This window comes from Seriola dumerili, unplaced genomic scaffold (genome assembly GCF_002260705.1).
Source record: "Seriola dumerili isolate Sdu_G_001 unplaced genomic scaffold, Sdu_1.0 BDQW01000242.1, whole genome shotgun sequence".
In the NCBI taxonomy this organism is placed as follows: Eukaryota; Metazoa; Chordata; class Actinopteri; order Carangiformes; family Carangidae; genus Seriola; species Seriola dumerili.
The window spans coordinates 9,093,497-9,119,236 of NW_019174497.1; the positions used below are offsets into that span (position 1 = coordinate 9,093,497).

Below are 25,740 nucleotides of genomic sequence, written 5' to 3' on the forward strand. Positions count from 1 at the left end.
GCTACAGTCACATCAATTCATGATTTTAACTAGTATTGATTGTGCAGGCTAAGTCACTATAGATCTGATTTTCAAATCACACATCAGCAGTGATGTCAGCCAGTGTCGTCCACCTGATGATCAGTGTGATCTGCTCTGAGTTACTCCATATATAAAAGTTGTATAGTCGTGTTATTACACGTGTAGTATGTGAGGAAGAGTCAAGTCATACTGACGTGTTGTGTGAGGAGCTGATCCAGTAATGGGACAGAGGGTTGTTCATGTCCAGGTTGCTGATCTCTGAGACCTTCTCATCCCACACAGAGTTCTCCTTGGAGAACAGGAAGCTGAGGAACTAGAGGAGAAGAAAAGCTGAGGAACTGACAATGAGTTAACACAGTCCCTCATTACCGATGTGATACTATGAACTGAACCACATTGCCACAAATAACTATTTAACCCGGCGTTTCCTGCCACATTCAGCTCAGTGTTACTCAAGGTACGCCAATGAAAACACTCTCTACATACAGTGGCCTCTGTCACAGTCTGTTACATCTTTGCATGCTCAGTCTCTGCTCTGTGTCTGCCTGGTCTATGTGCGACAGAGTACCTCGCTGACGGTGAACTCGGGGTCGTTGGTTTTTCTCATGGTGTCGTCAATGAAGGTGGTCATCAGTTCTCTGACCTGGTTCAGATCACTGGCCCAGGATTCCTGAGGGACGAAGGGACACAGATAAAGAAATGGGGTATTAAATAGATATTAAAGCGAATGTTAGACTGACTGAACAGTCGGTGTCCCTGTTAAATAATCAATAACTGGAAGTAAGTGAATAATCTAGCACTGATTTGCTTCTGCGTCTGTCTTGAGAACATGATACAGTTCATTCAAACTGGTAAAGAGAGTAAAGAGGCCCATAAAGTCACAACAGGTCAGTTTCCTTCACTGTGAATGATTTTAACTACTTATGCACTAACTATGAATAAACTCAAGCATTAAATCGGAGCTGGGACATAGTTTGTGAATGATTTATTGACATTAACTTGATACCAAAAGTGATGACAGTGGCAAATGTTTAACATAGACCTGTATGTAATGAAAATGGAATGAAATCTCATGTACAGAAAACATGACTTGTCAAAAAAAAAAACAATTGTTAGAAAAAGGTCTTTATATAGTTATTTATTCCCATTTTAGAAATGCCTTTTCAAATTGTTTTTCAAATGTATTTCTAAATAGTTAATTTAATTAATTGTTTGTTTGTTGTCAAGGGTTTTGTGCTGTTTTTGTGAATCCATTTATAAAATCTGAAGTATTTATTAATGGATTTATAAAGTATTTTCACAATTCCTATTTTCAATGCCTATCAAAATATGAAATTAAAGAAGTGCTTTATTGCTTTTCCTCTGCGTCCCTGTTCCTCCACAGCAGAGTGTGGCTAAATACTTTTCTATCAGTTTTGAATGTACAGTAAATTGAACAGTTTTTACAACAGTTTTTTTACAACATGTGCAGCATGGAGTGTAAATACACAGAGGTTTGGTGGTGGTTGAGTTTGAGTGAGAAAACAGTTCATGGAATTTGAAAGATGTGGTGACTGAATACATTTTGTGTCAAAGCAAAGTGATCCACAGTTTAGTCCATACTGACTGTGTGAGCAGTTTTAAAATAGTGAACTCATTAGTAAGGAGCAAGTAATAAGAACAACTAGTTTTAAAGCTGTATTTGAATTTGGGGAAATTAGAATATGATTTGTGGATAAATCAAAGACACAAATAGCAGATTTATTAATCATGAAAAATAATAAATAGCCGCAGCTTTCATTTGTTACAATACAAATTACTGGGAAAAGGGACTGAGTGGTAGCTGTTTGACAGGCACACAGGAGCAGATAAAAAATGAGTCAGACATGCAAAAAGTCTGACATGCAAAGTTAAACAACACCTCTGCTGTCAGGTGCACTAATCATTCACTAAGGCTCATTTCACCTTTTGCTGGTAGATGAGGAATCGTTGGAAGTCGTGGAGCAGAACCGCTGAGGCGTCTGGTTTATCTGTGTTACTGTATAATGGGCAGGAGCAAACACACAGTCAAACTACACACTATCTGTACATGCTGCCTTCCATTCACATCACATGATGCAAGTGTTTAGTTAAGATGAGAAAAACAGGAGCTCACCCCAGAATAAAAGCACATGATTCCTTTTTGAACTCATCAAGGATCTGAGTTTAAAAAATAGCATGAATAAAAATGCTGGAAGAACATATGCACAGTGATGTATACAGTATGTATTTACTGTGATCAATTCAGACTCACCTCATTCTGTTCAAACATTATGAGGTTGTACAATTTATGGAACTGCTCAAAGTCCAGGCGATCTTTCTTTGCTCCCACTTCCTGTCAAAACAGAAAATAAAAGCACAGAGTGAGACTAAAATTTTTTTCCAAATGAGGTTTTGTCTAACCAGTTCATTTCTGATTTGATAAAGATGACACAGTTTGCATTGTAGAATAGATCAATAGTTCTGGTTGTCTATGTCTAAGTAGGTGCATACATTTTTCTAATGCATGAGAGAAAGAGGTGTCCATGACAAAAAATTTCAAATTTGAATCAGTTAATTAAAATGAACTACAAAACAACAATGAAAAGGACATGACATGAAGAGTACCAGGAATTTGTCTTTGAGAACACGAGAGCTGGGAGCCTTGTAGTTGAGCAAAGGAAGCAGAGCCTTCAGCTCCTTCATGGAGATGCTGGGGAGGACACAAAAAGGTAGTACGCATCACATCTCCATCTGGCCTCAGACTGGAGTCCTTCTATGTGGTTAGTTTTTTTTTTTTTTTTGAAACTTAAGTTTTTATTGAACTTTTACAGGCATGGCACAAGACAATCTCAACATGGTACTCCACACATGGACAGATAGAATAGGTGACAGACAGACACTCGATACAAGAAAAATAACCACACACATCCAAGTACAAGCATCCAGAAATCCATGCCTTTAACAGATGTTAGTTATTATAAATATGACCTTTAATGCATTATTGTATGTTAAACATTTAGAAAGATTTTTCTATATAAGCAGCCGCGTTCTTACAGGTTTTCTCACATATGAAGTGTGATTAGTTTAGATAATAGCACTTTTACCTATGGGGATTTACATGGTAAAAAATAGGGCTGCACAATTAATTGAAATATAATTGAAATCATAATATGGCCAAGTGCAATATCCGGATCACAAGAGCTGCAATTTTTTTGGATAAAGGTAAAATGTGTCACCACATCATCATCATTTTTATATTTTTTTTCAGTGAAAATAAAATGAAAAAACAACCATTACAACTGATATCGCAATCACAATATCTGTCAAAATAATCACAATATGATTTTTTTTTTGCATATTGTACAGCCTTACTAAAAAATTACATCATAAGACAACAACTGATTTTACCTTCTGTCTTAGTGACCAGAGCATTTATATGCAAAGTACCTGTTTGTTTTGGTCTGATTGACAGAATACATCTGCTTCCTCAGCCAACTGTGGAGAAAACAACACAGAGAGATTAATACCTGTGTGTGTGTGTGTGTGTGTGTGTGTGTGTGTGTGTGTATGTGTGTGTGTGTGTGTGTGCGTGTGTCTACCTCTCTATAAGAACCGGAGTCGGAGCTTCCACTGTCTCTTGCCTCAGCAGTTCTAGTCCTAGCAGCCATTTCTGAGCCTCCTCCACAGAATCAGCTGGGAAATGAGCAGATTAGATAAGAACACACATTTATCACTGTGGGATAATGAACAGCGGATCTGCTTGTAAAACATCACAGACATCAGGTCTGTTGTTTAGGTAATATTTGGCTTCTGAGCTCTGTGTTTACACAAAGAGAGGTGTTCAACATTTCACGCTTCTTGGAGCAAAAAGGTGCATTAAATGTTAAATATGAACATGATCTATATTGTATCAAAGCAATGAGATGATGATGAGATGCTTGATAATAAGCAATTGGGGGTTGGGTGTGGGGTGGGGTGGGGTGGGTCCCTCTCAGGCTCCGTCAGATTGAATGGGAAGAGTCCTCAGGTTCAGATGTTCACCAGACTCAGTGTTTGGAGTTCTACCCAAAGAGTTCAATTTTGTCTCATCAGAGCAGAGAAGCAGAGAATCTTTTTCCTCCTGCTCTCACAGTCCTTTAAAAGCTGCCAACTGCCTTTTACTCAAAGTGGTATTTGGGTCGCTGGGTTCTTGGTCACATCCATGACCAAGGCCCTTCTTACTCAGTTTGGCCAAACAGCTTTAGATGTATTTTTCTATCCTTGTCGTGATCTACTGTACGTCTCACCACAGTTTATGACAGAGGTGGACAGAGAGCTCCACGGACTTCATGGTTTGGGGTTTGTCCTGACCTGCGGTGTGAATTGTGGGACCTTATATACACAGGAGTGTGTGCCTTTGTGTCCAATCAAATTGCCACAGGTGGACTCCAATCAAGTTCTCATTTCAAAGATAATTAAGTCTATCACTTGACCACAGTTTGGAGTGAAGGGTCTGAATACTTTTGTTAGTAAGAGATTTCCGCTTTTGATTTTTAATAATTTTATCATTATGGGTTACTGTGTGTAGATTGATGAACAAAAATGGCAATTTTTATCCATTTAAAATTAAATCTACAACACAGTAAAGTGCGTAAAAAGTGAAGGGGTGTGAATACTTTCTGGAGCTGCTGTAAGATTTCTTCCCGAACGGATTAATTTTTCCTTTCGATAATAAAAGTTCAATGGTTGACAAATATTTAAACCAACAAAACATCAACCATGTCCAATTTAAACAGAATCCACGTTTTGATGAAAAGTAATTTCATCAGAAACTTGCATCTGGACTATAAACGCACTTCAATAAAGAGCTCACCTCCCAGGCTGAGGGTGTTGAGGACAAACTGTGAGCCGTAGAAGATCGTGAAGCACGTGTTCTCATCGTGTTTGTCCTTGCCATCTTTGAAGCGCTCAAAATCCTTGGAGTTCCTCCCAGGACGAATCTCTCTGATCTCAAACAGGTCCACTGAAACACAGCACACATATTCATTGCAGTTATAATTCTTGAAAGTGATTAACCAAATCGACATCTCTGAGGAGGACATCATTTTATCTGGAGCCGGAATCACAGAACACAAGTGATAGTAGATGTAACATGTTCTCTTTTTCAGTTTCACACAACATCAGCTCTCATGTTCTCTGATCACTTACTGTGATAACAGCAAGTCAAGATATTAAAACACACCCACAAGAAATGTGAGACTCTCAGCCTTAATTTGAATAGGTTTATATCAATATAGAAACAACTGTGTGGGAGATTCAGCACATCACACACACACGAGATTCAGCCTTTTTAACCCGTAGTCCTGTTATTACCGTTAGGTGCTCAAAAGGTATTTGACAGATGGACAGACACATAAAGTCAAACTAAATCATCATATTAAATATTTGGTGGAAAATCCTTTGGAAGTGAATAACTCAGGAAATCTTCGACCCATTGACAACATCAGATGCTTTGTATCCTCCCTGGCGAGGCCTTCACTGCCGCCACCTTCAGCTGGCGCTCGTGTGGTTTATCTGCCTGCAGTCATGTCTTCAGGAAGCGGAATGCAGTTTAATCAGACTGAGATCAGGTGACTGACTCGGCCAGTTAAGGATATTCCATCTCTTCACCCCGAAAAGTTCTTTGGTTGCTTTGGCCGATGTTTAGGGTCGTCGTCCCGCTGAATGATGAAATGTCGTCCAATGAGTCTTGATGCATTTGGCTGATTCTGAGCCACAGAAAAGCTCCTGTAGACATCTGCTTTAATCCTTCATCAATAAAAACCATTAAATCAATAAATACCAGTGTGCCGGTTCCATTGGAGCCATACATGTCCAGGCCATAACAGAGCCAGCATGTGTGACAGAGGAGGTGGAGGCTTCGGGTCAGAGCCAGAGGCATATTGTTTTCGGGTTGTCCGTATGTCCCATTCTTGTGGACGCAATATCTCAGTAACACCTTGACGGAACTACTTCAAATTTGGCACAAACATTCACTCGGACACAAGGATTAACTGATTCATTTTTGGTGGTCAAAGGTCAATGTTCAAGGTCACTGTGACTTCACAAAACATGGGTTTGGCCTTCTGAATGTAATATCTCAGTAGCGACATGACGGAGGCTTTTTCAAGTTTGGCACAAATGTCCATTTGGACTCCAGCATAAAGTGATTACATTTTGGTGGACAAAAGTCAAAGGTCATGGCCACTGTGATCTTGCGTTCTTGTGAATGCCACCAGAGGGAATTTCCTTACTTCTTCACTTCTCACAAAACATCACTCACAAATTCATTCACTAATTATGACACAATTTAACTAAAATGTCTATGAGCATAAAATAAAGGGATAATAATCATAATAATAATAATAATAATAATAAACGTTATTTGTATAGCACCCTTCATACAAGAAATGTAGCACAAAGTGCTTTACAACAAAGGTGTTGACAGTGACATGATAATGTTCTGCAAAAACACTGCTGGTCATTATTCAACACTGTAACTCAGGAAGGAGAGACTGAGGCCATATTTCCTGCACCCTGGCTGGTTGGTGGAGGAAACAACCAGGAGGCAGTGATTCCAGTTTTCTCCACACTTTCCTCTTTGCATCATTTTGATAGAGGTTGATTTTTTTTTTTTTTTTTTTAATGAGTCCACAGAACTTTGTTCCAGACCTCCACCGGTTTCCTTTTGTGTGTTTTTTGCAAACTCCAGCCTGGTCTTTCTGTGTTTGAGTTTTACAGGGGGGTTTGCATGTTGCAGCGAAACCTCTGAGGTTATGGTCACACTGTCTTATCGTCCGCCTACATCCTGGACCATTTGTGACTTACTGTGCAGCCATAAAGGAGCTTTCTTACCCATGCAAATGATTTTCTGCTCATCCACAAGACTTGTGCTGCTTCTACTTTTCCTGTGTGCATGTGTTTTTTTTTATTTTTGTTTTTGACAAACCACCTACTTTTGATATCTCTCCATCTTCACTTGCATGGTCACCTCTTTACTCCTCATATTGAGAGACAACTACACTTCAATCTAATGGCTACTCTCAATTCTCAATCAGCTCAGAGCCACATGTGAATACTTTTATGAATGAACCAAGGTGTAAACAACACACAGCTTTAATAGCCAAGTGTCCAGTTACATTTAAACCCTAGCAAATTGGGCACTAGGCAAAAAGGAAAGGAACATGTTTGTTTGATACAAGACCCAACAAAAGCAAAAATAACCTTTCCAACTGAAACTGTGACTCATATCCCAGTACCTGCCAAAATAATGGCAATATGAATTGTATTGCATATCCTTCAGCCCTAGTCCGGACTATAGCTATAAATAGCATCATAACAGTGGTATAGAGGCTTTACAGGTACATCACATTTAATGCACAAAAAAAATTCTGTGTGAATTTACTGACACCACATGCCTACTGCTGCCAGACTGAGGACTGCAGCATGGCAGATAATCAGAGCATTACATAACCTGAAAACTGTCTATAGCATGATAATAATTTCACAGTGGTTCATGTATTTTAGAGACAAAAAGGCAAAAGTCACAGATTTTCCAAAATTGCTACATGGAGTAACATGCTTACTGAAACTGAAGTTTGACTTAAATGTGGACATGATTGCAGTATTGGCAGTTACGGCTCAGCTCCAAACTAGAATTACCGCCCCGTTGTACACCTCCACCAACCAGCCAGGGTGCAGGAAATATGGCCTCAGTCTCTCCTTCCTGAGTTACAGTGTTGAATAATGACCAGGGGTGTTTTTGCAGAACATTATGACGTCACAGTGAAGTTGACTGTTTTCATAATTCATGAGTTATGGCAAAAAAAATGTGTGAAGTGAGGTCCCTCAAGGCGTTATTGAGATATCTCGACGTGACAGTCGGCGGCTCAGACACACAAAAAGCTGAGTTAAGAATCGGGTTCGCTACCAGCTGAGAAAATGTGGGGAAGGAAATGACAAGAGCAGCTTTCTCTTCTCACTCTGCAACTGAAAACATACCTGCAGTGGAGAAGCTGAGCAGTGGCCAGCAGGATTAACGGTAAGATAAAGAAGACTGTGATGGAGCTGAGAAGAAGCCTGCAAGTGGACACCATCACCACCATGCGTGACGGCTTAAAGGACTAGCAAATCAACACAGCTCCAACACACCTCTCTCTGAGACTCCGTATCCTCTTCACGAAACAATATTTGTCAAACACCAGGAAGAAACACTGTAGCTATTAAAACCATGAATTTAGATCAAGTATCTTTTCGCCAGTGGAGACACTGTATCTTATATCTTTATAGTTCAACACTCACTCACATAACTAACATATTATGGCACATGACACAAAACAGCGTGTCCATACTGCTGAATGTGTAATACAGCTTTGCTAGCAACACCATATCAGAGATGGGGACTCCAGTTTGCGACTCGAGTTGCACTTAAGTCACACACACAGTGACTTGAGACTTTATATATATATATATATATATATGTATGTATTTTGTGTTAAATGTGTTTTGAAAATCCTACATAAGCTACAATGATGATGATGAGTTTTCATCATTAATATACTTACAGACACCATCAGTCTTGTCTGCAGTGCGTGTCCATGCCACCTGGCGGGTCTCCATGATGACTTGTACAGTGAGCCGCTCCGATTTCTGCCGAAACACCGTCATGACCACACCCATCTCCATGTCCCGTTTGATCAGAATCTTCTTGTACTCCGTCATCTCGCCTTGCTGCCCCGAACAAGCCATCCCTGCGGCCAAGACAGGACGGGAGAGCGTCAGAAACGTCCATCCACTGGTAACTAACAGCTGCTGCCGGTGTGAAATGCCTACACTATGAAGTGTTGATGACCAACTACAAAATTTTGTAAAGTCAAATCTCCATGTAATTTGTTATGTTGGTGTTTTTTTTTTTTCGGGCTTTTTGTGCCTTTATTGACAGTGCGGTAGAGAGAGACAGGAAATGGGGAGGCAGAGAGAGAGGGGGAATGACATGCAGCTAAGGGCTGCCCGATGCGGGACTCGGACCGGGGCCGACTGCAGCGAGGACTGTAGCCTCTACACATGGGGCGCCTGCTCATCCAACTGAGCTACTCGACGCCCCTATGTTGGTGTTTATAAAATATTTTATTCCTCACATCTTTCCAAAGATCTGAGACGTTGGAAGTTTTGAATTGCTTTAAAAAGTGGCAGTCCACAGCAATCAACCGATGTTACACATGAATGTCAGTTAAGTCCGACTCATTCTGAGGAAACAGCTGTTTAATGGTTTCTGTGGTTTGGGAGGAGCCTGAGAAAATGACCCTGATGATGTCATCAGGCCTGTCCTACAAACTGGTGATGTAGCTATGGCTCTTTATCCGACAGGAAGCTTCTAATGATACTTTTGGTTGCATACTGGGAAATCTATGATCCAATGATTTTGGAGATTGACTCATGCTAGAAAGTGAAAGTGTAAATATCTGAGCCTCTGCTGCTTGGATTTTGATCATTCTTGTTTTATATCTACAGACCCTTTCGCTTTTTTCACTTTTTGTAATGCTGCAGTTTGTGCTAAAACATTTCAATTCATTATATAGCCCATGATGATTAAGCAAAACAGAATTTTAGAAATTTTAGCAAATTTATTAAAAAAGGAAAAACTGAAATATCACACTGACATAGGTATCCACACACTTTGCTATGACACTTGAAGTTTAACTCAGGTTTCTCCCTTTTCTCTGGATCATCTCTGAGATGTTTCTACACCTTGGCTGGAGTCCTCCTGCGGTCACTTCAGCTGATTGGACACACACTTGTCAATATAAGGTCTCACAGCTGACAATGCAAATCAGAGCAAATACCATAAAGAGCAAGGAACTGCCTGAAGAGCTCAGAGAGAGGATTGTGTTGAGGCTCAAAAATATTTCTGCTGCATTAAAGGTTCATAAGAGAACAGGGGTCTTCATAATTCTTAGGTGGAAGAAGTTTGGAACAACAAGGACCCTTCTTAAAGCTGGCTGCTCGGACAAACTGAGACATCAGAGAAGGGCCTTGGTAAGAGAGGTGAACAAGACTCTGATGGTCACTCTGGCTGAGCTCTAGAGCTCCTGTGTGGAGATGGAGAAACTTCCACAGATCTGGCCTTTATGGCAGAGAGGCCAGACTGAAGCCTCTCCTCAGTGAAAGATCACCCAGAAGACTGAGAGAAACCAGATTCCCTGGTCTGTTAAAAACCAATATTAAAGTGTTGGGCCGTAAAACCTCAGAACTGTTTTTTTTCTGGCTTTTCTGCTAATTAAAAGTAATTTGATGGCTACATAATGTTACATCTCTGTTTTCATTAGTGACCGGCTACAGTGGGCATGATAACATTACCTAACTTACCTAACCATGTTATGAATTTGCTCGGTAAATGTTGATCTCGCTAGTCGGCTTAATGCCACCTTTGCTGTGGAGCATGTCCCGGCAATGTTAGCGTGGGCTAATGGCTGCGGCTGGATTGCAACAGGGTAACTTTATTCAGTTGTGTTTCTCTTGTGTGTGTTTAGTGGCCGCTTTCACTGGGCTTCATAACACCTTGCTGAGAACAAGAAGGGAGGGGGGGGGGAGTTGTGGCCAACAAAGCGTTAGTCTTGGTCGTACACGCTGTTGGAAAAGTGCAACAGCTAGTGGCGGTGAATATCATATGAAGAACCTTTAATTAAAAAAAAGCTCTGTTTTCACGTTGTCATTATGGTTGATAGAGTGTAGATTGATGAGGAAAAACATTTTTAAGACTGCAGAATAACAAAATGCGGGGAAAAAAAATGGAAGGGATGAGAATATTTACAAAATGCACTGTGTGGAAGAAAAAAGCTTATTTCTTATCATTATAAAAAAAGAAATCCAAAAATGACTGCATATATCTATCTCAAGATGAAGAAGAAATGTGAGCATATGTTTTTTGAGTAAATATCCACTGTCTGCTTTCATTAACAATAATGCATTTATATTGGGAAACCTGAAATATAAAAACAATAAAGAATTCTTTGGTGCTCTGAAGTTAATGATTAACTGAAGCATTACATAACTATACCCCTGCTTTCCCTGCTGAAACCTTTAACCCTGTGAGGGGAATGTCCCTATTGGGATTACTGCAGCTTTATTTAGACTAACAAATTTCCTCATACTGATGCAGCAGCAATACATAACACAAATACTGTGCCAATAGAACCATGTACGTTCATGTCATATGTGCACAAACACCCGCTTCAAGAAAACTGGTGTTTACTATATATGGAACGAGGATGTGATAATCTACCATCTACTTTTAGTGACAGTGCTTAGATACACACTGTAACAGTGACCCAAATACATCAAGCATTTACATACACACAAATACTCGCACCTACAAACTCCCTGCTGAAACTAAATAAGATCAAATTTCATGGATTTTTTTTTTTCAAGTTGCATTGGATGATAAATGGCACTATCACCAGGACAAAACTGCACTGATTTGCACTAGATGAAATAACAAATGTAACAGAGGCAGAAAAATTGTCAGGGGTTAAATTAAACCAGACTGAAGTCCAGCAAGTGCACAAAGAGTTTGCACATGTGTTATGTGAAAGGGGTTAATTGTAAACTTTCTTTTTGCTTTTGCAGCACATTTATTTTGTGCTCTAATCAACACTGCTTTCAGCTAAAAAAAAAAAACAACAAAAAAAAATCACTACCTGCCGAGCTTCAAATGGCAAAGTTAAAAACTAGCAAGTGAAGAAAATGCTGAAGAACCAGATGCTTTTTCTCAGATGTTGGTAAAGACCAAAACGTAGCTAAAAGAAGAGAGAATATTGGACTTAAACTCATCAGATGGAGAGACACACGATATAATATTGCTTCATTTTTGGTGTGTTCTTGCTGGATGTGTCATAACCATGACATAATCATGACAAAATTATAAGGTGATAAACATGTCAGGGCTGTTGTGTTTGAAGTCTCTTTTGTATTTGTGCCTCCTAATGGACAAAAACTGATCAATGCACCTTTAACAGAATTCTAACTTAATTCTAAACTAATCTACACTCACTTGCAAGATTCAAGCAGAGGTCCTACTCCTCCAGTAGCACCAAACACTTTGCTGCAGACTAATGCCACACAAGCTAATTTCAACAAAAGACCTAATGACACAAATAGAAATGATCACAGACAGCTGTGTTCGCAGTCCACAGATGCGTGGGCTCTACACTATGTTAGTCAGTAAACCTATGAGTCTTGACTGGTCCCACTGATTGCTGTTGAATTCAGCCAATGGGATGAGCTGCTCTACCTCCCACGGAGGTAGGAGTTTGTAGACATACTGATCCAATCTGGGCCTTACATGTATCATTGTTTGTTAATGACATGAAAACATTTAGAAATGCTTAAGTTTTAGACAATTTATACATTCAGGTTTCCTTGTTTTGTTAGAGATACCACATAGCACAGTAGAGGCTAGCTCTGGGCTGATCTTACAACATCTTTAAAACAGTTCTTGACAGCTCTACGTCCCAGAGACATGTCAAGCGTCCCCAAACATTTTGTCATCTCAATGTAAGACAAATTAGTTAAGCGGCAAAGCAACAGCCTCAAAGTATACAGCTGAATCAACACCTCTGTGAAAGTGTTTCAACAATAACTGAACATGATAAACTTCACGATGGTTGTAATAGGATTCATAGCAGTCCTGCAATGCCATAGCAAAATAAACCCAGCTCCTTTTCTTCTGGCCCAGAGTACACCCGGTCCCACGGCCCGAAACTGGCCCATATACAGCATGATAGTGAGATGCTACTTCCACATGTGGCCCAATTCTGACGCACACGCAGAAAAGCTTCCGGCTGTCAGCCAATACCAGTGGATAACAGCCGGAATCTGCCCAGATGTGGAAGTAATATGGGCCAGACTCGGGCCCAGGACCCGAGGCATATGTTGGGCCAGAAGGACCATTTTCCTATGAGTGCATGGAAAACAACTGTAACATTTTATTATACATTAAAACAGACCCTATATGGTCAGACGGTTTCCTTATTACGCTGCATATATTCACAAGACTGCGCGAAAACTACATGCATGTGTCACCGCACTACACTTGGCTCTGCTGCTTCTTCTGATAATCCCTTTTTTCCTTATTTAACTACAAGCTTTCAGATGTTTACTCCACACAACAACCATCACGATGATCCAGTAACGCGGTTCATAATAACGCTAAACGCGAACGGGTGTAAGTATAGTATATGTGTGTGTAAGCAGCACACAGGCTGCAGTGTGTGTAACTACACCCGGTGTAGACGGTGCAGAGGACTGACTGACTCCATGCTGTGAGCTGCATCAAGCCCGGTCAGACACATCATCTGCAGCCCAGGAGATAGGCTGCTGCCAGTAACAGGCGGATTTCCCCTCTCGCTTCTTACTAAACCCTGACACCACACGGGCAGTTTAAAAACGTACGAAAAAAAAAAAGACTTTAATAAAGTAAAAGACCTTACCTTACAAGTGAGTTCGATTCTTTTCAGCTCCACAAAGTTACCTCTTGTTTTCTATCTAATCATGGTTTGAAAGTTATGAAATGAAGCCGGAGAGGATGTAGAGTGTTGACAAAAAGGCCAGCCGCAAAACGGTCAGTTCCTCTATCTGTGTGTACAAGGAAGTAAAAGTTAACTTGCATTATAGGCATAGCCCTCAAGTTTAAAAAAAAAAAAAAAAAAAAAGGCCGGAAGCAAGCACGGTATCTATGCAAACTACACTATGCAAGTGGCATCGGACGGAAGGGTATAAGAGCTGCCACTTTGACCCGTCAGAATGAAAATGAATATGGTATCTTTTTCAAAATAAAGTGTAGGGCCGAGCTTTACAGCCTTTTACTGTATGAGGAAACATGTCCACAGTCCACTGTCTGTGATGCTGAGGACGCCAGTTCAGACACAATCCATCAGCTACTGTTTCACAGGTGGTTCTCAAAGTGGGGTATGAGGACTCCTGGGTGTCCATTAAGCTGGTCCAGAAGGTCCTAAAGTATTTCATTCACTTGAAATGATCCCAGTTATGTATCAAATAATAAAAGGGAAAGAAAAGAAAGAGGGAAGGATATGTTGTTATTCTTATCTGCTCAGGTATAAGTGGTGGAAGGAATATTCAGACCCTACACTTCAGTAGAAATGCATCAAAAGTAAAAGAATAGCTCCTTTAGGATTTACATCAGTACACATTATATTATTGAAATATTGTCATTGGTGTATTAACATCCACAAAGAATCTTAATGATGTAGCTGCTACTTTTACTTATTGTACCATACACTACTGGGCAATTTAATCAATAATAATAATGCATATGTAAAATCTACATCTGCTAAGTAACAAGATACCTGTTCGATAATATCTCACTCTGGAATAAAGTGAACATGGGAATATTGAAGTAACTAATTGTAATGTTAGATAGTACTTCATATATGTACTTAATCACAGTGCTTACATTCCATCACTGTCTATTATGTATTTGCTAGAAAGTTATGTTGTTCAATATGAAACAAACATCAAATTTTTTAGGGGCATTTGGGTAAAAAAAATCTTGTTAAAGGAAATAATTTTGAATATGTAGCAGTAGCAGCATGTTATTTCCTGTTTCCTCTAATGCCTGCCTTTGTCTTGTAAATTACTGGATGACTTACATCTTCAGAACTCTTAAAATTATTCAAATAAAACAACAATTTGATATTTCTGAATTTTATAGAATCACAACACAAAAGATTTTTTAGGAATTTAGAATCTGATAACAAAAATGTTTGGGGTCTCTGTTGTGAAAAGGTTGAGAAAGGTTTTGTTAAATATTAAATAAGAATGAATATCGATGTCAATAAGAATCAGCGTATCAAATACCACAGAGTGGAGTAAAGCTCCATCACTGGAACTTCTGAAATATATTTATATAATAAATAAATTGCAAATGTAGGAATACATACACTGTGTAATGCATAACGTCTGTTTAGTGGTCTTCCATTGTTTTACTGCTTACAGTATTTCTGCTCTTCTCATTTGCTTGTCAGCGGCCTGTAAAGAACTTTGAACAGCCCTAACCTGTATGACAGGTGCTAAACAGGTAAGGCTTAATTGACTGACTGATATATTAAGGGATAGTGGGTGATCATCCATACAATATACGTGTGCACAGTTGCTATAAACAGCATTTTATCTAGATGGAGGGGGGGTAAAAGTAATGAAGAGCATATAATGAGGTGATCCTGAGGCTCAGAGTATCGTCACATCTCTGGGAATAAAATAATAAAATCATTTCCATACACAAATAAAAAGATGAGTATAAACATTCTTTATGGAACCATGTCCATCATGCCACTGTGTGGATTGCTGTAAGATTATATAACAGATTTGCATGTGTAACTTGCCTCAGAAATTTGCATGATAGCAGAACAGAAGAGCAGGAGGGGGGTGAAAACAGAGTTACCTTTCAGCCTCTGAGCAGGTGTTTGTATTAGTACAATTAGCGATGCCAAGAAGTCGAAGTCAAGATCTTGTCGTTTATATTTATGGCAACAGTTTACAGCCTGTCTGGCAAAGCCTGATGCTATCCAATGAAGACAAACCAAGTGAGCAAATCACCTCACTAAAGTGAAAAACACAAGTGAAAGTAGGTACACCCTCCAGACGCCCTCTAACTTTAATAAAAGTAACTTTACAGGGTAACACTGCACACACACACACACACACACACACACACACACACACACACACACACACACACACACACACACATACATACACACAGAATATCATCCTTTAACTTCAAACACAGCAGTATATTCTATTAATTTTGATTGCAGTTCTTCAGTCTAAATTGTGTTTGATAAAAATCATTAACAACTTAATGCAACGTAATAATAATTTGCTAGACAGTACAGGTCTATTATACTAAATCCCATCATAAATCATGATGAGGGTGGACAAGCCATAGACTCTGAGCTGAAAAAGCAAAAATAAATAAAAATAATAATAATCATAATAAAACATTTAAAAAAAACCCAGAGATGCATCCAGTCTGTGAAATAGGTGGTTAGAGGAAGTTTTTTCTCTTGTGCACATGAAGTTTCCCCACAGTTGTCAGTGCCAAGTATTTACCATCTTTGAAACACAGTCAGTGTGACAGTCAGTGAATCTCCCCTTATAATTGAGAAATTCCCAAAACATGTCATATCTCTCAATATAAAGATGCTCACCACAAAGAATCTTGTCATTAACCACACGTTCACACATAAATGTAATTGCTCAGAAGTTGACACGGTTAGATAGGGAATGATTTACAGGCTCACATCAGATTATGCCTCTGAAAGATAAAGGTTTTTCAATGGTGTGGAAATTAAATAATTTGTCACACAAAAATTCACAGTTATATTTTTCTTAAAATTAGTTATGTTATGAGCATTAATGGTGTAATTTAATGTTTTGTTGTGCTCACTTTTCTCAGCCTAATACTTCAGTTAAGTGACGCGGGTGCAATGCATTCTGGTCCACTGAGGCAGCTTCCACTATTCATTAAAAAAGAATTTCTGGGCGTCGTGTGGCGTAGTGATATAAGCAGGCGCCCCATGTGTAGAGGCTACAGTCCTCGCTGCAGTTGCCCCCGGTTTGAGTCCTGCATCGGGCAGCCCTTAGCTGCATGTCATTCCCCCTCTCTCTCTGCCTCCCCATTTCCTGTCTCTCTACTGTACTATCGAATAAAGGCATTAAAAAAAAAAAAAGCCCAAAAAAGAATTTCTTTTGGCAAACACCAGTGCAGCTTGGTAGAATGAAGTGCGAACACACCCATCACACTTTCACACTTGAGGCCCGCACAGTGGTGGATGTTACTGTAGTTGTGTGTGACAGGGACAGACTTTACAGACCTATAAGCGGCCACACGAGGAGGATGATGATTTATTGTGACGTGGATCCAAGGAGAATGAAAGGCAGGAAAAGAGAAGTCTGTTATCACTGTGTGTCCTGCAGCAGGTCTCAGATGTAAATGTTATCCAGCTACTTCGGATAATAAACATCCCACCACGTGTCAATACTAGGTGAACCGGGAGCCTAAACCTTTGGTCCATCTTCCCGTTGCCCCTCACTGATCTTGGTCTTCCTCTGGCTCCCTGAGGCCCTGACTGTGCAGAGTCTTCCCTGCCATCTCCATCATGGCCTGGACCTCTGGATCTACATCCAGGATACTCTTCTTGCCCTCCCCCTCCTCGCCCTGTGCCACAAAGCAAAGAGACATACAGAAATAGCATGGGTTTTTATTCTTCATATTCTCAAGGAAACAGCTGTATAATGTAAAAAAAAGCTGGGATGTAAATGAGGTTCTCCATTTGTGGTACATGGTTGGGGAGTTTCTTGTAATTCTGCTGAATATGCATTTATGTGGGGGACAAGTTGTATTTCCGACTCAACTCTTCAACAGTAGTTTTCACTAGTGCTCAAATGCAGAACTATTTAAGATGTCCTTGGAGAACTGAATGGTTCTTCCTTGACATTTGCAGGCTAAATAATAAATGAAGTAGATAGGGGCATCCTCGTTGCTGAATGTTTAACCTGGAGATCTTGCTTGACATGTTGCATTTCCTCTCTGCATCTACAGTGTATATTATGAAATAAATACAGTACATTTAAAAAAGATCTCTGACCTCATCTGGTTCTGGGGGTTTTCCGACTGCCCACACTTCCACTGAGTCCAGGGTGAACTCGTCTTCTCCAGAGAGCTGAGGGCTGCCGTAGGTGGTGCACTTGGGCCGTGCGCGGCTATGACCACGGCCAAAATCACAGTCCAGCCACAGGCCGAAGTAGCCATGCTGACCGCCCATGCCCTGATGAAGAGCGGAAAACATCAACACCAAGACACACAGACAGAATGAAGACAAATATGTAATCCCAGCAAAAATTATGTACCATTAAAGTCAAAAAGCAGAAACTTCATTCTCTTTTAGGAATTAACAATTCATGTTTTTTACTTTTTGTATGCCTTCACGCCGGCGACAGCCAGAGGCATATCGTTTTCAGGTTGTCTGTCCATCCCATCCTCGTGGACACGATATCTCAGTAACGCCTTGATGAAACTTGGCACAAACATTCACTTGGACTCATCGATGAACTCATTAGAATTTGGTGGTGAAAGGTCAAAGGTCAAAGGTCAAAGGTCAACGTCACGGTGACCTCACGAAAACGCAGTTTTGGCCTTGTGAACGTGATCTCTCAAGAACTCTTCAAGGGAATCCATTCAAATTTGGCACAAATGTCCATTTGAACTCAAAGATGAACACAAAACACTTTGTACGAATCACTCAAGACTTCACAGCAATTATGACAAAATTTCACACAAATGGTTCATATTTTATATGACTCTGGATAAACAGGGATGAACCTGAAACTAATCAGAGTGCGAACGTAATTCTTATTTTTCCTTATTTTTGAGCTGATACCAATATTTTGTGAAATTCAACTTAAATTAAAATGGGACCATTCCACATGCTAGATGTTTGGTGCTGGGGAGGCAGTGTAGAGTGGGTTACAGCTTCCTACTGCTGTTGGAAACTCTGATCAGAGCAAATTTTTATGAAATATTTCTACGGAAACTCTGATCAGAGCAAATTTTTATGAAATATTTCTACCTCACCACATGTCCAAACAGTACCCTGTTTGCTCAATGGCTATTAGGCTGCATCCATAACAGGAAAGCTTGGAGACACTGGGTGACCAATATGCAGTTTTTAATAAAGACGTTTTGTCCCTTAAGTCAGAAACCTCCTATGTACTGATGCAAGCCCTTAAAGTTCTCCTCTGTTTAACTGTGGTCTCACCAGTCCGTTGGGCATGGTCTGCTGATTCTGGTTGAGATACATGAAGTGTTGGTTGTATCCTGTTGCTGTGTAAACTCTCAGTCTGGGGAACACAGTGAACAGGAAGCATCTGGAGTCACCTGCACACACATACACAAATATACAAATTATGAAGATCTGAGAGAAAAGTCAAGTGACAACCCACAGTATTCAAACAAGTAGTATTACTTCCTCAATGAGTCACTTTATCAGTGCTAGTCTTGATCTGGGTTCTGGTCCACACCAACATGATAGTACAGTTTCTACTACTGAATTATAGACTCCGTCAAGCTTTTGTTATCATGTGGTATAATCGTCTCTGTTCTTTAATCAGTACTACAGAATCAACAGTCTCATAAAGTGTTGTTCAATTTTAATTAATCTGCAAATCTTAATAACTGAGGCTCAGGTTTTATGTCTTATAATGATGCCACTTGTATGAAGATCAGTTTTAGTGATGTCCCACGATGGAGAAATTACAGAGATGTGGAAAATCTGGAAATTCTGTCATCTTAATAGAACTTAGAACATAGGAGACATAGTAAGTGCTATCAGCTTTTCTATGATCCTTAAAATACACTTAAGTTTTATCTTTAACTTTGTTGACCTTCAGGTCACCAAAAGACGGAGTAATAATTAGTTAGACTAGTCGTAGTGCAGTGCCTGTTCAAAATGTGCCTGTCAGGAGCCTGATAGGAGCAATGGGCTCTATTTATGGAGGATAGCAGTTAGGATTAGAGTCTCGACAACTGCTACATAGTCAACACCACTGCACTTCCACACACAGCACAGCAACACACCTGCCAAGTTTGAGGTTGATCGGATGAGCAGTTATTAAGAAAATCAAAGCACAGACAGTCAGACAAACATATTTCTCCATTTTTAGCAGGATCCATTAATCAAAAGTATAAAGGCTCACTTTTAGTTGCTAATATGCTATGCTAACTCTCAAGTATAAGGTATCACTGATTAGGTATTGCACAACCATAGTTTATGTTAAGGGAAGGTCATCCTCGTGGATGTTATCAGTCATACCAATAATTCATTTTCAATAATTTAATTGTTTATTGAGATGCAGTTATATTCAGTACCTTGCACAGTTTTTCAAACACTTCAAACTAGAACCCAACCAATACATCGCTGGGCTGATTTTCAGCTGATTGCAGATAAATAGGAAGGTGCTTGAGCTTTTTTATTACCTGTGTTGTCGACTGGAGCACTGCTACTACAGCAACACGCTAATCCCTGTGAGCTAAGGTCACCACTGTCGATCTGAGTTTGTAGATCTGTCTCTTCATGATATGGTGCTTATTTTGAGGAGTAATACATTACTTGAACCGCACCAAACAAAGAACTTGATTTTACATTTATTCGTGAAATAATCAGTAAGACTATTTTAGTGAGTAAATGAACGGCCCTATAATTTAGCTCTAACAGCCACTGTAAAACACATTCTTACAGTTAGTCTGTTGCTAAATTCATTAGCCACGAAGCTAACTAACAAGTCAGGCAATGAGAGTTAATGAGCTGTTGACACATAGTGTTATAGTCATTCTTGTACATATGATTGTAAATATATGCTTGACTTGCATGTCACTATGGTTATAGTGGGTGCAATGGAAAGACTGACTTTCACCAAAGATATGACACCTGCAGTTTGTCTCAAAACAGTAAACATGAAGCACAGTACCTTTTCTGAATTAACACTACTCTCCTTAACTAATTTCTGACCATCACATTTCACACTCAGAAATGTTAATATTAAAGGGCTCATTAGTGCAGCAGAAAAACACTAGAAATGTATGTGTGCTCAAGGTAAATGCCACTGAAAGTAGATGACATAATTAAATGTAAGGGATGAAATCGAAAATCTTTTTTATGGGTTTCTGTTAAACATCTATATCGGCTGATATCAGTCATCAAATCTTTTCAACCCTCCAATACCGAAATCGGCATCCTGCATCAGTCAGGCTTTACTACAAACTGTGTAGCACTTGCTAATATGAAACAGTGAACACATGCTCTCTGTGAAACTGTTGAGGGCAGCTGAAACGAGAGATGGCATTCATTATGGCTACGGTCAGTAAGTCAGACAACATGTAAGTGCTGTGGGATCAGACAGAGTGGGTCCCTTCTCTCACCCTGGAACTGAGGCCTGATCTCCCAGGCATGAGAAGCGAAGCCCCCAAAAACGTGTCCCTTTGAGTCTTTGATCAGCAGTACGGTGGGCCCACACTTTATCAGGCCGGCCACCATCCTGGTGAAGCTCTCCCCATGCAGCTGTGTGGAGAACACGAGCCTCCAGGGGGCGCTGTAGCTGTCTGGCAACTGGAAAGATTAATAGAGAGTTGGGGAAGGATGTAAGTAAGCAGTACAATGATAGTGTGTGTAAATATGAACAGTGATACAATAAATACATTTAAAGTTTAAGATTTTAAAGCCCTGTATCAGTTTACAGGTGTTCTGGCTGATTAGGACGGTACACAGGTTGAAGTAAAGCAGAGAACTCCAACACCTGAATCTCATAAAAATGAATAAAGGTGTAAGTTTTTCCGCCAAGCGGGAAGGAAACTAACAGAAGAGTGAGGAAGATGGTGTGTACACAAACGCAGTCCTGAATGTGAATGAGTTGTGATTGTTAACAGCTTTAAGTATGAGTCATTCTGTAAAACAGACGTATGAATCAATAATCATTCACATGACCCATCCCTTGTAACAATTTAAATAGATTTATCAACAACAAACTAAAATTATGGAGTATGGGTACTCACCAACATTTTACAGCACAATATAATGGACTAAATGAAATGGATTAAATGGACTAATAAATTATTTAAAAAAAGAATGAAAATACAATTAATATATTTTCTTTTATTGTGATGTACTCTGACGCAGATAGGAAAGTGCTATATAAATAAACTTTACTTTAAACATATACAGATCTACAGGTAACAATCCCAAAGCAGTAGGTTTTAAAGACAAACAAAACCAAATATATAACAAATCAAAACACAAACCAAACAAAGCCTAAATAGATGCACCCGATCATATCAAGCGAAACCTGAGCCACAATATCATGGCTTGATCACTATGTCCACTGAGTGCATATGATGCCCTGCTTCACATGATGATCATTACATGACAGGATGGCAAGTCTACATCAGGCACAAATGACTCTATTTATCTATCTACGACTGCACAACATGTGTCCTGTCCAACGTGTTTGAGAGAACTCTAATAGACAGGTTCACAGATGATCTTTGCAGAAATCCAGCAGTGCCTGATGGTCATCTTGTTTTAGTGGCACATGTGATATGTTACTGTTCATTATTGGTATACAGTATATCTGTTCTTCTTGCCAGTGACATCACGACGTACTGCACGTTACCTATGTTTTACTGTCTTATACCACTCCTACAGCCACTCCTCTCATAATATAAAATATCAATTCATGCTTGTATATAATGCCAATGAGTATAGTAAGTCACTGTTCCCCTGGCATGTACTGTTGTCCACCATCATACCAGTATTAGTGGAGTGTCACTTTAACGATTGAGCAAAAGATTAGCGATAGGTTGCTTCATCTCACCTACAGTAGCCTTCAAAGTCCTCCTAATTGATGTAAGAACAATGGCCCGTGGCGTGCAGACATGGTATCGTCAGTGGCTGCCAGCCCTAAACTGCTACGCAGATGATGTAACAAGCCATTTTCAAACAGCAGCATGCACATCCAGGCTCTTCAAATGGCTAGAGGAACACTGATCTGGGCAAGAAGAGGATAAAACTACTGAAATCCAGCAGCCTCTCACTTTGAAAGGGGAACAGAATTGACAAAATATCCTTTTGTGTTGGAAAAGAAAGGATTTCAGTCCTGACAGAACAACCTCTCAGGAGCCTTGGGAGGGAGTATACAACAGAACTATCAACAAGGTGGCCACGGTGATCCTGAATCAGCTCACAGAATGGCTGAGAAGACAGATAATTCTGATCTGTCTGGTAAGTTCAAGGCCTGGAACTTACTCAAAGAATTACTCAACTAGTAAACAAATTTTGGTCAGAATCCACTCACATGACACTGTATACATTTGTATTCTGACCTGTGGTGCCAGAAACATGAGGGTGGGAAGGTCCAGCAGACACTTTAGCTGTTTCCAGGGTGTCTCCCTGCAGGGGGGCAGCAGGGTCGGGGCCGGTCGGCCACTCAGGGACACATTTAAGCCTTCGGTTACCAGCATCTCCAGGTACAAAGATACCTGGGAGACCCTGAAGATCCAGTCCTCCAGACAGGAAACATCACAACCTCCCTGATCTGAGGAGTGACACGTCCGTCAGCAGTCATATTTCTGTACTGTTAATATGTTCAAAAAACTTCAAGTCACCTGCTTACCCAAAGGTTTGAGTTCAGAACACATCTGCTCAGCCAGGAGCTTGACACCGAGGGAGCCATCACCCATTCTCTCTGGCTTCCAGCCCTGCAGGCGCCCTCTGTGGACCAGAATCTGAACTACAGTAGAGATTAGGTCCTGTAGGAACTATTGAGAAAAGAAAAAGGGCCCAAGTAGGGCGTCAGTCCGGAAGGATGGAGGCAGCAGAGAGAGAAGTAAACAAAGAAAAGAAGAAGAAAAACACCATTAAAATGATTTCCTATTTAAATCTACATTTAAGTTTAAGTTTACTCACCTCCACTACCTGTTCACTTGAGACAACTGTTGCTGTCCCTGCTCCATGCTGGGACATGGCCATGATGAGAGGAGCCCGTTCCTCTGCAGTGCCTCGCAGGGTGTCTGCTAGGAAGATAACCAACTGCTCCCGACCCGCTCCAGAGACAGCAGAGGTGTTGGTCTTCCCAGAGGCTGCATGCGCTGCCAGCCCAGGGTCAATACTACACATGCACTGGTAGACCCTCTTTATCATGGAGTCTGGTGCCAGGCTGCCCATTGAGGACTGGCAAAGACAATAGGAGGGGTTGATTATACAAACTGACAAAAGTTACCTTTCCCCTGACACATGTACTGATAGAATATTTTCAATAGTAATGACATGTCCTCAGTGGAGCGAGAGTATAAAATGTAGTCAGAGTGAAAGAAACAAAGCCTATTTCTATAGGAGTGTAAAACACCAATAAATTACAGAGAATAATAACTAAAAAATAAATGTAAATTGATATAAGGTCCAAATATGTATATCTGTATATATATTACACTAAATAAGACAACTGCATTTATGACATTTCCCTCCTGGACTTTAAATTTATCATTTAAAAAACATCAGACATTATAAAAACTGGAAAGTCTGTCTTATAAATCAGTATATCTTGTTTTATCCAGAGAATAGTTTAATTTGTTAATGCATTGAGTTTTAACCATACACTGACATTTTTGTTTATACTAAACTGTTGGAATGACAGCAGTATTCACTAATAATACAGACTGATTTTAGAGTCATACCTGCAGCATTTCAAGAGTCAGAGTCTTCCCTGGGGCTCCTGAAGGGCCCCCGGCACCACCCTGGAGCCTGTTGAAGACCCCCTCAACCACAGGCCGTTCATCAGGGCGGAAGCGAGCCAGCCGCTTCTGCACCACCACGCTCTCAGTGTTACCCATAATGCTCTACAGTCCGACACAAAGAATGGCAGAACACACACACACCAGTGTCAATTTATTGACATACAGAGACCAAACCAGAATACATACTGTGCTATATCTATTTCAGACAGCATATTCATGTATTGCATTTGTACAAATAATAGTTTTTTTCCTTATAATAGATGATATCATGAATCTGTTTTGGAGTTTGACAGTCAATTTATAACTGACTTTGTAAGTTGATACAAGTTTGACATGTTCCTATCATATTATTTGCAAATGAATTTAGTGATTACAGCTGTCAAAATGTCACTACATCCCAGCAAAATCATCATGGCTGCTATCGTCCTTATTGAACTGATACATTATTCAGCGTCCAGGGCATAAGCTCTCAATCCTCTTTGGCATGTAACCCCTTAGAACGAAGCACTACAGACAACTTAGATTTATACAAAATCGTGGGTTGATCTTGTCATAAAACATCTGAATTCCACTGCAGTAAGTAACAGCTTCGGTGTCTTCCATGGCCAAAATATGCAGCGGTAACTTAACACAGAACAGAATAATATGAAATGTTAAATTTAATGTGTTAATTATTATATGTTTAAAGTGTTGCATAAAAATCTTTAGTCATGTTCAGAGCGATGTAGACGTTTGCTAATAACCAACGAAGCATGTAAAAGACGTATTTAATAGTGCAGCTAGCTGTCTACAACGTTCGAAAATGTAGCTTTTCATCTTGGACCTTGTATGAGTAGCTAACGCTAGCTAGCACTAGCTAGCTAGTACTTTTGTATCCCTTACGGAACTGGCTGTATATGAAACACACTGGGTGTAATAAATATTACATGTATGATGTTGTCAAAGCCAGGCAACTTCAACATTAACACACAATTTGTCTGTATGCCGCTAACCTGTTTAAAGCACAGCAGCTAAGCTCTCCATCCTGCTTTTAGTGACAGCACCATGTAAACTTCCGGGTGTTAATAACGTGACGCTGATGGCAGCCAATGAAATGAGCTGAATCTTCACCTGCTGGTCCATAATGTCGAGAGGCTTCTTCTTCCTCTATGGGACGACAGCTGGCATCCATTAAATTGGATTACTGCCTCCTTTTGGTTTTAATCGCCCACTACATTCTTGTAATTAGTCTTTCAAAAACCTAAATATCCATTGTCTCCCTCCACCATCTTTAATCCTGGCCTCCACCTACCCTGGTCTCTGTAGTCCTGTAACCATTGCTCTTCTTTCCTCTTCATATT

The 25,740-nt window shown here is 40.0% G+C and overlaps 2 protein-coding genes across 2 annotated transcripts in view; both read right to left on the minus strand.

Annotated features, from left to right (window-relative positions):
• Nucleotides 1-13,675, minus strand: part of plcg2 (phospholipase C gamma 2) — a 36,702-nt gene extending 23,027 nt beyond the window's left edge. The window contains exons 1-11 of the mRNA XM_022756075.1: nt 13,527-13,675; nt 8,604-8,789; nt 4,874-5,023; nt 3,621-3,714; nt 3,469-3,516; nt 2,647-2,731; nt 2,294-2,374; nt 2,156-2,199; nt 1,966-2,038; nt 590-691; nt 216-334 (exon numbers count right to left, since the gene is read on the minus strand). Coding sequence (XP_022611796.1) covers nt 216-334; nt 590-691; nt 1,966-2,038; nt 2,156-2,199; nt 2,294-2,374; nt 2,647-2,731; nt 3,469-3,516; nt 3,621-3,714; nt 4,874-5,023; nt 8,604-8,787 — 980 coding nt within the window. The 5' untranslated portion in view covers nt 8,788-8,789; nt 13,527-13,675. The remainder of the gene's footprint in view (nt 1-215; nt 335-589; nt 692-1,965; nt 2,039-2,155; nt 2,200-2,293; nt 2,375-2,646; nt 2,732-3,468; nt 3,517-3,620; nt 3,715-4,873; nt 5,024-8,603; nt 8,790-13,526) is intronic.
• A 1,363-nt stretch (nt 13,676-15,038) lies between these two features.
• tldc1 (TBC/LysM-associated domain containing 1) lies at nt 15,039-25,451 on the minus strand. Its single transcript, XM_022756116.1, has 9 exons — nt 25,393-25,451; nt 24,341-24,502; nt 23,574-23,837; nt 23,281-23,425; nt 22,991-23,202; nt 21,035-21,221; nt 18,876-18,994; nt 17,706-17,885; nt 15,039-17,275 (listed from the first exon to the last, which is right to left on the minus strand). The coding sequence occupies exons 2-9, from the start codon at nt 24,494-24,496 to the stop codon at nt 17,147-17,149; spliced, it is 1,392 nt and encodes a 463-aa protein (XP_022611837.1). The 5' UTR covers nt 24,497-24,502; nt 25,393-25,451; the 3' UTR covers nt 15,039-17,146.
• Nucleotides 25,452-25,740: the final 289 nt, after the last annotated feature.

Excerpts from the sequence above, each read along its gene's own strand:
- tldc1 (XM_022756116.1), bottom strand. The coding sequence starts at position 24,496 with ATGGGTAACACTGAGAGCGTGGTGGTGCAGAAGCGGCTGGCTCGCTTC. Across the intron at positions 23,838-24,340 it reads TGACTCTTGAAATGCTGCAG|TCCTCAATGGGCAGCCTGGC; the intron begins GTATGACTCTAA and ends TGTCTTTGCCAG. Across the intron at positions 18,995-21,034 it reads GATCAGGCCTCAGTTCCAGG|GTGACTCCAGATGCTTCCTG; the intron begins GTGAGAGAAGGG and ends ATGTGTGTGCAG.